The sequence below is a fragment of the Zootoca vivipara genome, chromosome 4, assembly GCF_963506605.1.
Source record: "Zootoca vivipara chromosome 4, rZooViv1.1, whole genome shotgun sequence".
Classification (NCBI taxonomy): domain Eukaryota; kingdom Metazoa; phylum Chordata; class Lepidosauria; order Squamata; family Lacertidae; genus Zootoca; species Zootoca vivipara.
The window spans coordinates 87,865,068-87,879,616 of record NC_083279.1 but is presented as its reverse complement, the minus strand read 5'-3'; the positions used below and the strand labels follow the sequence as shown (position 1 = coordinate 87,879,616).

At 45.6% G+C, this 14,549-nt stretch overlaps 1 protein-coding gene across 5 annotated transcripts in view; it reads left to right on the top strand.

Moving 5' to 3' along the window:
• FAT3 (FAT atypical cadherin 3) overlaps window positions 1-14,549 on the top strand; it is a 434,554-nt gene that overhangs the window by 413,499 nt on the left and 6,506 nt on the right. For 2 of the 5 annotated variants that reach the window (XM_035116283.2, XM_035116282.2), the window contains exons 23-25: window positions 4,016-4,169; window positions 4,988-5,640; window positions 6,466-6,579. In XM_035116283.2, coding sequence (XP_034972174.2) covers window positions 4,016-4,169; window positions 4,988-5,640; window positions 6,466-6,579 — 921 coding nt within the window. Of the gene's footprint in view, window positions 1-4,015; window positions 4,170-4,987; window positions 5,641-6,465; window positions 6,580-8,908; window positions 8,969-14,220; window positions 14,297-14,549 lie in introns of all 5 variants that reach the window. The other 3 variants (XM_035116284.2, XM_035116279.2, XM_035116285.2) reach the window with 3 other exon arrangements.

Below are 14,549 nucleotides of genomic sequence, written 5' to 3'. Positions count from 1 at the left end.
CAGCCAATCTATAAAGCAATCTGCTGTGACATCGATGTGGCCACTCTTTTTTCCTTTCCTCTCCCGCCCCCTTCCCCCCACCTCCCGTCCCTAGTTCCAAAGCAAAATAAATTTGTTAGCCCAAGCGACCCTCTGCCCATTAGAATCATAGAATCATAGAGTTGGAAGAGACCACAGGGGCCATCCAGTCCAACCCCCTGCCAAGCAGGAAACACCATCAAAGCATTCTTGACATATGGCTGTCAAGCCTCTGCTTAAAGACCTCCAAAGAAGGAGACTCCACCACACTTCTTGGCAGCAAATTCCACTGCCGAACAGCTCTTACTGTCAGGAAGTTCTTCCTAATGTTTAGGTGGAATCTTCTTTCTTGTAGTTAGAATCCATTGCTCCGTGTCCGCTTCTCTGGAGCAGCAGAAAACAACCTTTCACCCTCCTCTATATGACATCCTTTTATATATTTGAACATGGCTATCATATCACCCCTTAACATACCCAGCTCCCTAAGCCTTTCCTCATAAGGCATCGTTTCCAGGCCTTTGACCATTTTGTTGCCCTCTTCTGGACACGTTCCAGCTTGTCAGTATCCTTCTTGAACTGTGGTGCCCAGAACTGGACACAGTACTCCAGGTGAGGTCTGACCAGAGCAGAATACAGTGGTACTATTACTTCCCTAGATCTAGATGCTATACTCCTATTGATGCAGCCCAGAATTGCATTGGCTTTTTAAGCTGCTGCATCACACTGCTGACCATAGCTGCCAAGTTTTCCCTTTTCTCACGAGGAAGCCTATTCAGCATAAGGGAAAATCCCTTAAAAAAAGGGATAACTTGGCAGCTATGCTGCTGACTCATGTCAAGTTTGTGGTCTACCAAGACTCCTAAATCCTTTTCACATGTACTGCTCTCAAGCCAGGCGTCACCCATCCTGTATTTGTGCCTTTCATTTTTTTTGCCCAAGTGTAGTACTTTACATTTCTCCTTGTTAAAATTCATCTTGTTTGCTTTTGCCCAGTTGTCAAATCTGTGAAGGTCATTTTGAAGTGTGATTCTGTCCCCTGGGGACAGAAAGAGCATACTAATTAAATGGGGCTGGGTGCAAGGTCTCTGCACTTTGTCAGGTGCCCTTAAACTGCAGTCGTGTGTGGCAGAGGATTGCGTTTGCCAAAAGAGATGCTGGCGGCAGCCGCGGTAGAACAGGACTGAAGGCCTTTCCACACATTACTCAGTCACTGTGAACCAGGGACATGTCATAAGAGGAGCCTGCCAGATCAGGCCAATGGCCTTTCTAGTCCAGCATCCTGTTCTGACTGGCCAACCAGATGCCTGTGGGAAGTCTTCAAGCAGGACAGGAGCACGGCAACACTCTGCCCACCTGCAGTCCCCAGCAACTCAGGTATCCAGAGGCATATTGTCTCTGACAATAGATGCAGAACATGGCCATTAGGCTACTAGCCATTGAAAGCCTCCCCCCCCCCATAAAGCCATCCCTCTATAAAGCCATCCAGGTTGGTGACTATCACTGCCTCCTCTCTAGAAGTGAGTCCCATAGTCTGTTCTGTCCCATTTCTACCTTAATCTGCGAATGTTGCTTTTAAAAGTCCTCGTGCAAAATGTTAGATTTAGAGGGGCAAAAATAAAAACAGGTTTTCCCTCGGAATATTGCATTTTTTTAAAAAGCCCACTCTCCTTCCTTGGAGGTTTTTAAGCAGAGGTTGGGTGGCCACCTGTCATGGATGCTTTATCTGGGATTCCTGCATTGCAGAGGGTTGAACTAGATGACCCCTGGGGGGTCTCTTCCAACTCTAGGATTCTATGATTCCAAGCATTCATTTTAATACTTTTTTTTAAGATGAGAATTTTGTTGGAACATTCAAAAAATCCAAAACCCAATGGATATCTAAGCTCAGATTCACATATCAATTTATATCAATAGTCAGAAAGGTCAAATTTCTAAAACTCCCCTGCCCCCTAATGCAAGGGTATGGGTGGTACGTTGTTGAGTCATTTAGTCGTGTCCGACTCTTCGTGACCCCATGGACCAGAGCACGCCAGGCACTCCTGTCTTGCACTGCCTCCCGCAGTTTGGTCAAACTCATGTTCGTAGCTTCGAGAACACTGTCCAACCATCTCGTCCTCTGTCGTCCCCTTCTCCTTGTGCCCTCAATCTTTCCCAACATCAGGGTCTTTTCCAAGGATTCTTCTCTTCTCATGAGGTGACCACATGGGTGGTACACATGTCTGTAAACACAAGTTTCTTCTCTTCTCTTGTTGTTCACACTTCATCTGGTCAAGTGTACATCTCAGGTGCAAACAAATAAATAATGTCATTTATGAATCAGCCCAAAAATAGCACGCAGGAAGCAAAGGTGTTCATTTATTTCACTTCAGAAAGTAAGCCTCTGTTTCCTTTCCGAAAAGATTTAAACCAAAGCATTGTATTTGGTTGCTTGATGGAATTAAAGGATACTTAATTCAGAGTTCTCCAGTTAACTGGTTTGTGGATTTAAGCCCTTAAGTACATTTGTTTTCAGCAAAAAGGATAAAATAACTGAATCAAGCCCTATTTGTGATTCCTGTGTAAGACACTGTTGTAACTTCATCAGTGAAGGAGCTTCTGTGCAGTTTGAGAGATAAAAGATGAAATATCTCTTGAAACCATATTGAAGGGGTAGTCATTTGTAGGCATTGGCTTCAGTCAAATGAACCTGTTTCTACTGATGGATTGGCAGTGCTTATTTTTGTCATGTCGGGAAAATATTTTGGGGCATTGTGCGATTACGTCCATTGGTTCCAATGGATTTACAACGAGTACGACTTTCTGAGATATCACCCATTGGCAGAAAAGTTGCAGGTGGCAAATAACATTCTGTACAATATCCTTTTTGTACATTGCAAACACACACCACCTGCCAAATACAGAAACAGCTGTGCAAGTAGTTGATGGCACTTGTTTGCGGCCACTTTTCGTTCACACATGATGATGAAATCAGCTCCTGTATTTCACATAGCTGCGAAATTCAGCGTGTGCATCCACTAGAATTTGCATTCAATTTGAAACTGGTTCTCTCTTGCTTTCTATCACCATTATCAAGACGCACATTCCAAACTGAAAGGCATTCTTGGAATCGCCTTTGAGAATCCCCCAGTTCATCTGCGGGACCCAGCTTGTGACCCACTAAGCCAAATATAGCCCACCCCTCCCATACATGGCTCACCAGAACATTGATTATTAAACCGAGACTTGCAAAAACAGCATTCAGCTTAGGGAGAAGGTCACAACTTACACAGGCGTGTTATAGAACAGGTACGGTTAACCTGTGGCCCTACAAGTGTTGTTGACCCACAATTCCCATCATTCCTGACCATTTACCACGTTCGCGGAGGCTGATGGGAGCTGGAATCTAGCAATACATGGAGGGCTGCAAGTTCCCCATTCCTCTTCTGGAGAGAGAGCATTGCAATAAGACGGGTCAGCTATTATCCATAAGTATGGCTACTCTTTGATAGTGTTAAAGAAACACTGTGGGGTTTTTAAAAAATTTAAAAAAAAACCACCCCATTGGTCTTCTTTTATATTAAGCTTAAATGTCATTCAACCTCTTTGTTAAACAAAAGATTGCAATCAACATGGGATCTCTAAAATCATTGTCGGCTAAGGTCATTCAGACATGACGTTTTGCTTAAACAGAGATTATGTTTAAACAATGTAATATGGGAAGTTGTTATTCAGACTTTGCAACTGAAAGCCGCAGATTTTTATGGCTCCAAAACGAGCCACATTCTTAAGCCAGCCACTAGGGGGAAATAAAGCCCCACTTACGAATGCTAAAACTGTACTGTATCTGAAGAACTGTGCATGCACACAAAAGCTCATACCTATTACAAACTTAGTTGGTCTCTAAGGTGCTACTGGAAGGTTTTTTTTTATTTTTATTTTGTACTGTATCATGTTTGGAGAGCAATCTTTGATTTGTGTGTTTGGGTTTTGTTTCGTTTTTTAAACAAAAAAACCTTAGGTTACCAGTGCAGTTGCCTCTCTCAGTTCACCGGGCGAAACTGCGAGTCAGAGATCACTGCCTGCTTTCCAAATCCTTGTCGCAACGGAGGCTCGTGCGATCCCATTGGCAACGCTTTCATCTGCAACTGCAAGAGCGGGTTAACGGGATTGACGTAAGTTTGATGATTGTACTGCCTGGGGAGGTGTTGGAGGTCATGCGGTCCTATGCACCTAGGTTACAGGTCCAGCATCGCCGGTAAACGACATCATCTTGTAGCAAAGTGGGAAATAAACCTTGAAGAGTTAATGCAAGTAAGCACAATGAGAGGACCATTGGCCTAATTCAGCCTTCCCCAACCCAGTGCCCTCCAGATGATTTGGACCACAGTTCCCATCGTCCTCGATCAGGATAGCCAATGGTCAGGGAAGATGGGAGTTGTAGTCCAAAGTTCAGGAGGACATCATCTGAGGAAGGCTAGCCTAACTCAGCCCTTTGCTCTGTGTATAAAGTAATGATCTGAGGGCACATGAGAAAACACTCAAGGGGAAGGAGATGGGCTCAGGGTGGTGTGTGGCCTGGGGATAATCCTGAGGGCCATCATGATGATGATGAATATGCTGCCCATCTGACTGGGTTGTCCCAGCCACTCTGAGTGGCTTCCAACAAATGAAACACATCGCAGTAAAGCAGCAAACATTAAAAACTTCCCTATTCAGGGCTGCCTTCAAATGTCTTCTAAAAGTCAGAAAGTTGTTTATCTCCTTGACATCTGATGGGAGGGCGTTCCACAGGGCAGGCGCCACCACCGAGAAGGCCCTCTGCCTGGTTCCCTGTAACCTCACTTCTTGCAGGGAGGGAACCGCCAGAAGGCCCTCGATGCTGGATCTCAGTGTCCAGGCTGATCGATGGTGGCAGAGATGCTCCTAGAGGGTCACTTGTGGCCTCTGATGTCACCCCTGATCAAATCCACCTACTTCCCCCCCCCTTCAGGTGTGAGGAGGATATTAACGAATGCGAGAGAGAAGAGTGCGAAAATGGCGGCTCTTGCGTCAACGTATTTGGGTCCTTTCTATGCAACTGCACTCCAGGATATGTGGGCCAGCACTGTGGGCTAAGACCAGTGGTCGTCCCAAACATCCAAGCCGGCCATTCTTACGTGGGCAAAGAGGAGCTCATCGGCATCGCTGTCGTGCTTTTCGTCATATTCCTGCTGGTCGTCCTTTTCGTAGTGTTCCGCAAGAAAGTGTTCAGGAAGAACTATTCCCGCAACAACATCACCTTGGTGCAAGACCCGGCGACTGCCACTCTGCTTCACAAGAGCAACGGGATTCAGTTCAAAAACATGAGGAACAGCGGGGATGGCCGCAATATTTATCAGGAGGTGGGGCCGCCTCAGGTCCCCGTGAGGCCCATGGCCTACACCCCTTGCTTCCAAAGCGACTCAAGGAACAATTTGGACAAGATCGTCGACGGGCTCGGGGTGGAGCATCAGGAGATGACAACTTTCCACCCAGAGTCTCCTCGGATCCTGACAGCCAGGCGAGGAGTCGTAGTGTGCAGTGTGGCCCCCAACCTTCCTGCCGTCTCTCCGTGCCGTTCCGACTGCGACTCCATCAGGAAGACCTGGGAAAACGGCACTGAAAGTGAGTGGTTTAGGCAAAGGCACATTTATTTATTGGTTTCGCCAAATTTTATATACCCCTTCGATTGTAGGAAGAAACCTCAAAAGAGGCTTGCGAACAAGATAGAAGCGATAAAATTATCACTAGGAACTTTGCAGCCGTAACTTACAGAAAGTCAAAACCACAGTGAAACAAATTCAAACTCATGCCAGCTTTCTAAACATGTGGATTACAGGGTTCTCCCCCCCCCCATCTCTTACTCCATTCACTCATTAATTTATTCCCATCATGGCTGCCGGAGTGGCTTGCAGATCAAGAGAGAATAACACACAGCCCCTTCCCTCACCTTCACAATCTAAAAATATGCAACACGAAAGGAAATATGGGGGGTGCATTACGGCTGCACATTTAGTGGTCTGAGAACAACTCACATTTTTGTGGTGAGGCAGATGCACATACCATTTCACTAAAATGCGGGTTGTTAATTGCCAGACTTTGGGCCACATCTGGATGTCAGAATTCTGCCGCCACCAGCCTTCCAAATATTCCCGTTGTCTTTCTCTTTTCCTTTAGCAGATAAGGCAGCACAAGGGGGTGAAAAGAGCATAGAGGAGAGATTTTTATTTTTAAAATCTTTTAAGCTGGGTTGTTTCTTAACATTAATTATTTTAAATGTTGTAAACCGTCTTGAATTCCAACTTGGCAGGAATGGGCAGGATGTGAATATATTAAATATAACAGTAGTAGTAATAATAGCTGAAGTAGCTTTGCTTGCACATTATAAGATTCAAAAAAGATTTGTGTACCTGCCCCGCCAATTTCCTTTTCTTTCTTTTGTATGTCTAGGCAAAGGTCTAGATGATGTGGAAGAGGTGACCTGTTTTTCAGGAAGCAATAAAGGCAGCAACTCTGAAGTCCAGTCCCTCAGTTCTTACCAGTCAGACTCTGGCGATGATAATGGTAAGAGCATAGCTATCTTTACCCCCTGCTATTTTGACCTCACTTACCACCAAGAGTGTACTATATGCATACTGGTGTTCTACGAGACTTTGTTGTGCTGTGGATAACTGAAATGCTGAATAGCATGGTGTGTCCACTCTTTATACAGATTCTCCTGGAATGGCTCCTAGCTGGAAGAGAAAGGAGCACGATCAGTTGTGGACAGCTATGTGCTGGAGAAAGGGACGCGGGTGGTGCTGTGGGTTAAACCACTGAGCCTAGGGCTTGCCGATCAGAAGGTCGGCGGTTCGAATCCCCGCAGTGGGGTGAGCTCCCGTTGCCTGGTCCCAGCTCCTGCCCACCTAGCAGTTCAAAAGCATGTCAAAGTTCAAGTAGATAAATAGGTACCACTCCGGTGGGAAGGTAAACAGCGTTTCTGTGTGCTGCTCTGGTTCGCCAGAAGCGACTTTGTCATGATGTCCACATGACCTGGAAGCTGTACGCTGGCTCCCTCGGCCAATAACGCGAGATAAAGGCTGCAACCCCAGAGTCGGTCATGACTGGACCTAATGGTCAGGGGTCCCTTTACCTTTACTCTTATGTGCCAGAGGTAACTGACTTAAGTCAGAGGTAACTGACTTAAAGAATACTCCATGCCTGCTTTCCCTAAAGTTTGCTATGCTGAAGACGGCTATTCTGGTATAAATACTTTTTTTTACAAACTACTACAAAATAATCAGCAGAAGAGAGGATATTTTAAAATTCTACAAATTCAGATCAGTGGCAGAGCACACGTTCTGTGTGCAGAAGATTCTAAAATTCTGCATTTGGTTAAAGCAGTGATGGCCAAACTTGGCCCTCCAGCTGTTTTGGGACTACAATTCCCGTCACCCCTGACCATAGCTGTCAAGTTCTCCCTTTTTTAAAGGGAAATTCCCTTATGCTGAATAGGCTTCCACGCGAGAAAAGGGAAAACTTGACAGCTATGCCCCTGACCACTGGTCCTGTTAGCTAGGGGTGATGGGAGTTGTAGTACCAAAACAGCTGGAGGGCCAAGTTTGGTCATCACTGGGTTAAAGAGTCAGGTCACAGTTGTTGGAAAATAACTCCATATGAGAACCAAGAGAGCCACTGCTGGTCCGAGTAGGGAATACTGGGCTAGATGGCACTCCAGCTGTCTGGCTCTGTATGTTGCTATATGATACAGATAAGGAGTCCATCAGTCCTTCACCGGTTGCTTCTGAGATGAAATGCTCCTCTTCTAAAAACCTGGTGAAAATGCGGCAGCCCCAATGCTGAAAGTGTGGCCATCAAGCATGCCAGCTCGCCCCCACAATTAAGGGGACCGGCACAGCATGCACACACGCCGTGCAACATGCTCGCGCGCCGTGCAACGTGCTGACGTCACTCATGCACGGGCATGTGCGAGTGAGGTGAGCTTGCTGTGCTGAATGCACTTGTGGCCGCTGCAGAGTTTTGAAGCGACCCAACCCTCTCCTTGAAAATTTTGGAGGCGGCCGTCAGTCATTCCCCCCCCCCTCCATTGATGCCCCTAGTGGCCATCTTTGATCTATAACAGTGTCTGGGTTTTAAAAGCTAGTTCCTTAAATCAAGGGTAGCCTGATGTTTTGGACTCCCAACTCTCCTCATCCATGGCCATTGGCCATACTAGCTAGGGTTGATTGGAGTGGTAGCCCCCACTTTGGCTAGCCCTGCCTTAAACGAAAGCTATTCGGTGATGATATTTTAATTAAAACCGCTCGATTTGTTCGTTTCCCCCACAAGGGCTTTGTTCTCGTAGGCACAGTATAATAAAGTAAAAGCATTCCTATTGGAAAAAAGATTTAGACCAAAAGACTTTCACACCATCTCATATCCTTGTGATTGCCTAAAAAGATAATGGTCGCCAGGAGGATAGCAGCTTGCCTTTGGAGGCCTTTAAGCGAGGATTAATTAGAGATTAGTGTCAGGTAGGCAAGATACTGTCCTGCTTAATTGAATCTGCTGGACAATCCAGGCTGAATTTATGAACTGATATTCATCACTGCATATGAGCTTTCTGAAAGTACTGCCTTTGAATGTATCCCCATTTGCTTTGCTTTTTTTTGGGGGGGGGGGTGGAATTGTATGGGATTATCTGAAATTGAAATGTCCTTCAAGACGCTACATAATTCATTAATGCCACAGCCTCCCCTTCCCATGCCCATAGACTTTCCCCCACCCACCCCTGGTCCCAGCAAATCTGTCTGCGCTGTGAGAATTTAATATTGCTAGCCTTAGAATGTTGTGTGTTATAAATACTAACATGAAGCTACCCTTCCCTTTATTTCTGCTCTCCTTCTCCCACAAGCTTCCATAGTGACTGTCATACAGCTTGTCAACAACGTAGTTGACAATATAGAAAATGAAGGTATTTGATCATTTTTAAAAACTATTTCTCCTGAATTGCCGCGTCTTTGTTTTCCGTTTTGTTCTTCTGTGTGAAAAGCCGCAGCAGAAACTCATTAACTCACCCTAACTAGCCAAGCCGCAGCGAACGATTTTGTTTTACAAATAAGCAAGGTCTTTAGGGGGGTGGGGTGGGAGGAAGGCAAGCAGTTAATTTTTATGACTTCTGTTGACATCAAAGAGTCAGTGTTTAGGATGAGGGCGGGTTTGGGGTTTGGTTCGACGCACCCCAACATGCAGTGTTTGCTGTCCTGATGATCCCAGAGGGATTACGTTGTCAGAAAGCGACCCCCCCCCAAAAAAAAACATGGATTCGATAAGATGCTGCGGCATCCAAAGCACAGTGACACCGTGGTAAATAAATAATACACAAAGAGCAAAGCTGTTGGTGTTTCCTTCGCGTTTTTGTGGAGCCAACTTGTTAAGCCAAATTTAGCCGATTTTTTAATGAGGCGGACCCCGCTTCCTCAAAAAGCATAATTTAAATCACCTTGTAAAATAAGCCAATCATGCTGTCTTCTACATATAGCTGGCAGAGACTGAGAAACAGTGGTTTGCCTAAGATGTAGCTGGGAAAATTCTGGCCCAGAGGCCAAATGCAGTCCAGGCCTATGTGACTGGCCCTTGGAACGCTCCCCAAGCCACACCTCCTCTCCCTAAGCCACAGCTCATCTCCCTAAGCCACGCTTCCTCTCCCCAAGCCACACCCCTCACTAGCCCTGCTTTGCCCCCGAGTGTGTTTACCTGGCTGAATTTTATCCCTGAACTCTGATCATGCCTCTTGCTTGCATGGATGTGGTATATGGACAGGTGCATGTAGAAACCGGACCACTGTGCAAATGAGAAAAATTGCAATTGTTGTTCCATCTACTTTTACCTCCAGCCCCTGCCCCTGTCAACCTTGGACTGAAAAAGTTTCCTCCCCTCTGGCTTCAGGCCACTTTATGCAGTTGTATTAGCGGTGTGGTTTGAACCCAGGACCAGGAGTTGCTTTCTTTATCCCCCAGATTCCAAACGTCCAATCCCAGACTCCTGCAAATCCTAACACGGGGGGCAGGATTACGAAGCTGGTATAGTATAGTCCAGCTGGAAAGAGTTTCGTTCTTTGCTAGGGTCATCTTCTGCAAAACTAGATCCGTAGCCTAACGAATCTCTTTCAGACCATCTCAAGAAAGCTCCTTTAGAATTGGCTTTTATAGGAGCCACTTCTTTAAGGCTGAGGTCCCTGCCTTAGCATTGATATCCCGTTGCGCTGCTTCTCCCACCCATGATAAACTTTCCAGTTGCGATCACACCTGCTCAAAAGGCCTGATTTGAAAGCTGTTTCATCTTGGATGTCTGGCAGGTAGAGCATATGCTTTGAATGCAGAAGGCCCCAGGATCAATCCACAGCTTGTCCCATTGAATGGTCTAGGGCAGTACAGCTGGGGAAAGATCCTTGCTTGAAACTTTAAAGAGCTGACGCAGTCAGAGTAAATGATACTGGGCTACGTGGACAAATGTTCTGGTTTAGCATAAAGGAGCTTTTAATAATAATAATAATAATAATAATAATAATAATAATAATCTAGAATGCAGTTTTCTCTATTAACAAAATCTTTTCTTCCCCCCCCCCAAAAAATCCCTAAACCCAACTTTGTCCCTAACAAGCAATGTTAAAAGTTAAAAATGAACCAGGAGATTCAAGTAGGAATATTTGTTTGGAGGACCATACCACCCTGGGATCTTTTGATAAAGGGTGGTATATAAATTGAATAAATAATAATAATCCCCAGTTTAGTTTGAACCCGACCTCAGCTTGGGGCACAGTCCATGGGCCTGATGTGAAATAAAGAAATTTGATTAATTTGTTCTTTGCAAATTACAGCATCAATTGACCTGCTTCGCATCTCTTGGACTAATATGCAGATCCAAGCACAGTTGTGCTTCAGGTTTTTATTTTTGCAATGCAATTCATTCCATTTATTTTTTTATTTTATTTATTAAATTCATATGCCGCGTTTCATCTGAGGATCGCAGGGTGGTTTACAATATAAAAGCACAGCAATATATACCATAATGACAAACAAAACAATAACACACAAACCCCTCACACACACACACAGTTTAAAAGGCTATAGGTTATTTAATTAGCCAAAGGCCAGGGAGAAGAGAAAAGTTTTCATCTGGCACCTAATGATTTGTAGTGAACCCGCCAGGCAAGCCTCTCTGGGGAGAGCATTCCACAAACGAGGAGCCACCGCAGAAAAGGCCCATTGCCATGTTGCCACCTTCCGGACCTCTCACGGATGAGTGCAGGGTATGGGTCAGTTCATATGGAGAGAGGCGATCCTTCAGGTATTGCAGTTCTGAGCTGTTTAAGGCTTTATAGGTAAAAAACACAACAACAGCACTTTGAATTAGGCCTGGGAACTAATTGGCAGCTGGTGCAGTCAGGCTAGGATCAGGATTATATGCTCAAACCGTCTTGCTCCTGGCTGCTGAATTCTGCACCAGCTGAAGGTTCTAAACCATCTTCAGAGGCAGCCCCATGTATGATGTATCGCAGTAATCTAACCTGAAGGTTGCCAGATCACAGAAGTGAGGCTACCCCTGTCCTGTTAGGGGTGTAGATAGGCCACCAGCTGAAGCTGATGGAAGGCACTCTGAGCCTCAAGTGACAACAATGGATTGCAGAAGTACCTGCAAGCTGCGTACCTGATCCTTCAGGTGGAGGGTAGCCCCATCAAGAGCAGGCCACCTCCCATCCATCTGGTCATGACTTAAAACAATATGAATTTTTTACATATTGTTTTCAATAGAGATGCTTTAGAATTGCAGGTTTTATGAGAAAATGCAATTAGAAATAGGTATTTCGATGTGAATTTCCCGTGCACTATGTGTGTAAACAGGACAAAACCGATTTATGAAAGGAGACCTTCAAGAATTAGGTGGCCATAGTCCCTACAGCGAAATATTCTGTAGTTTATTTGGGCGCAGCTCTGCATTTGATGGATCCACAAGACCTTGCTTGCATAAATCTTGCTTCAGCGTGGGAAAAGGAACGGAAGACCTTTTGAACTGCATGGTGGGCAAGTGAGGAAGTTAGTGAGGTTCTGCTGTGTAGCATAAATATAAACTGTCCATATAGACATGCACTAAGACACGTGCTATCTCCGCACTGAGTGGGGTATGGGCATAAAACCAGTGACCCAGAAACGGTCTTCGTTTCTGGTCAGTGCAATGCTTCTGAGTCAGTTTTTTGTTTTGTTCTTTTGGAGCAGTCAGGGCCGGTTCAGACAGTGCTACCTGAGCTGCAACCACTGGTCACGAGAGAAAGGGTTTTCCTTCTGCCGACCATCTCGCTCGCCTCGTTTCAGTTCATCTTTCATTGCCATCAAAGCTCCTGCGTGCTGAAGGGGAACGGTGCAAGATATGCTCACATAAAGGCGCAAACCAGTCGGTGCAGCAACACCGAAGCAGGAAGTTCTTGTACAAACGAGGAATGGAGAGATTGAGGCTTTTTGTTTTTGTTTTGCCAGGATTTGCCCCAGCTCAAATCCTGGCCAGAACCTCAGGTTCGCCAGTCAGGGCTTGAGGAATTTCTGCACCCAGGACAGCCCAGTTCTGTCATGTTCCACTTTGGCCTTTATAATTAAGTAGAGCCTTTAAATGATCATCACAGGAGACGTGGTCCAAACAAATCACAAAATGCTACCTTCTGAAAGGATCCCAGCTGGTTCGCATCAGTCCAGGTCCTCATGCTTCACCAAGCTTCTGCAGGATTAGCGTTCCAGGGGGGAAGTCTTCTTCTCCCCGAAATAAATTTCACTGCAGTTCTGCCCCAACGGCTGCTCCGTACCTTCGTTTTTAAAACAAGAAAAAGTAAACTTCTGGGCTCCATAGTTGAAAAACATATGGTTGCTTCCACCTAAGTTTTGTTAAGAGTAGAAATGAATTATCATGTCCTTTAATTTCAGGAGGTCTGCCCTGAACAATTCGTTCAGGTCATATCTCCCAAGAATATATAAAAAAAGTCCTATTAGGGCTGCATCATAAGTACCCTTTTCTCTAAAAGGGCCGCCTACTTTCTGGCTCCTTTCCATCCTGTGCCTTTAATACCCTCTTGCTGTTAACCTATTATGATAGGGTTGCCATATTCCAAACAGTGAAAGGTCGGATAGAAAGGTTGTTGCGCTTTTTTGGGGGGCAAAGTTATTGAGCTTTTCTAATTTTGCTCAAGGCTGTTGGGCTGCCATACGTCCAGATTTTCCCAGATGTTTTGCCGATTTTCACCCGGACACTGCTGCCAACTGCAGTATGGCAACCCTTTATTGGGATAGGATGGTGCTTATTTGCATTCCTGCAGAACAAACTGCACAGCTCAGCGGTACAGAGTAAGCTTTGCATGCAAAAGGTCCCAGGTTCAATCCCTGCCACCTCTAGGTAGAGTAAGAAAGACCACTGCCTGAAAGAAAGCCTGGAGAGATGCAATCTGCTACTAAGGGCTCATCCAGTCTTCTTTTCGTGCCATGTTTCTAGGCATATATCTGGGCTTTAGAGCTCTGTTTCCAAGCTGTGTTTTTGGTTCTTTGTCCCAGTGCTTTCCCTGGGAAAACCCACTTTTTACCACTAAAACAGAGCAAATGGCAGCCGGCTTTTCTGCGGATTGCCATTTGCTCCGATTCAAGGTTTTCCTGGGTAAAGCACAGGGAGAAAACAAAAAACAAACCTCCCAGACACAGAGCTTCCAAGTGGCTGGAATGTGTGGTGCAAAAGAAAGTCGGCATGAGCCCTAAGGATAGATAACAACAACCTGGGCCAGCAGTCGCACTTGGTGTCTGGAGCTGCCGAGATAGTGGGGTGGTTTCTGGGGACCCTCCCTCACACCCTGCCACTTACTGGAGGGGAGCAGGGTGGCAGCAAAGTTGTTACAGTGTGGAAGCAAGGGATTGGCTCCACCAAAATGCCCGCGTGGCCCTGAGGTTGCTGCCACCTCCCTGCTTTTTACTCCATCCCAGTAAGTAACAGTGGCTTCAGTGGGAGGGAGCGCAGCAGCGGCTTATCCTTAGCAGACCCTAAGATAAAGGCAGAGAAGGAACCCAGGCTGTTTGCTTCCCCTGGCCTCGTTCCACGCTCCACGTGGAAAGTCTCTTCTTTCTAGCTAGGAGAGGGCTCTGTGGTATTTGCTTCCAGTGGCCCAATTGACTGCCCTTTCTATTCTGTTCTGTTCAGGTTGTTATACCGTGCCTCTCACCGTGGTATCTGAGCGTACTTGGGCCCAGATTTGTTTGAACCGGCCCTGAGAATGGTAGATTCTTATTTATTTTTTTCTGTTTCACAGTGAGCAAGAGAGAAATAAAGCATACTTCGCAAATTTTAAGAGAGGGAGAGGGAGGGGGGAAACTGCATAGGGGTTTTTTTTCGTTTGTGTTAAAGCTATGTGCTTGAGTCAGTTTTGCATGTTTGATTCAAATAACTATAGTCGTAATTATTGGCCTAGAAAAATCAGATTTATTTTCCTTTTAAAAAAAGATAAACCTTAAACTGAAGCTTTGCTTAAA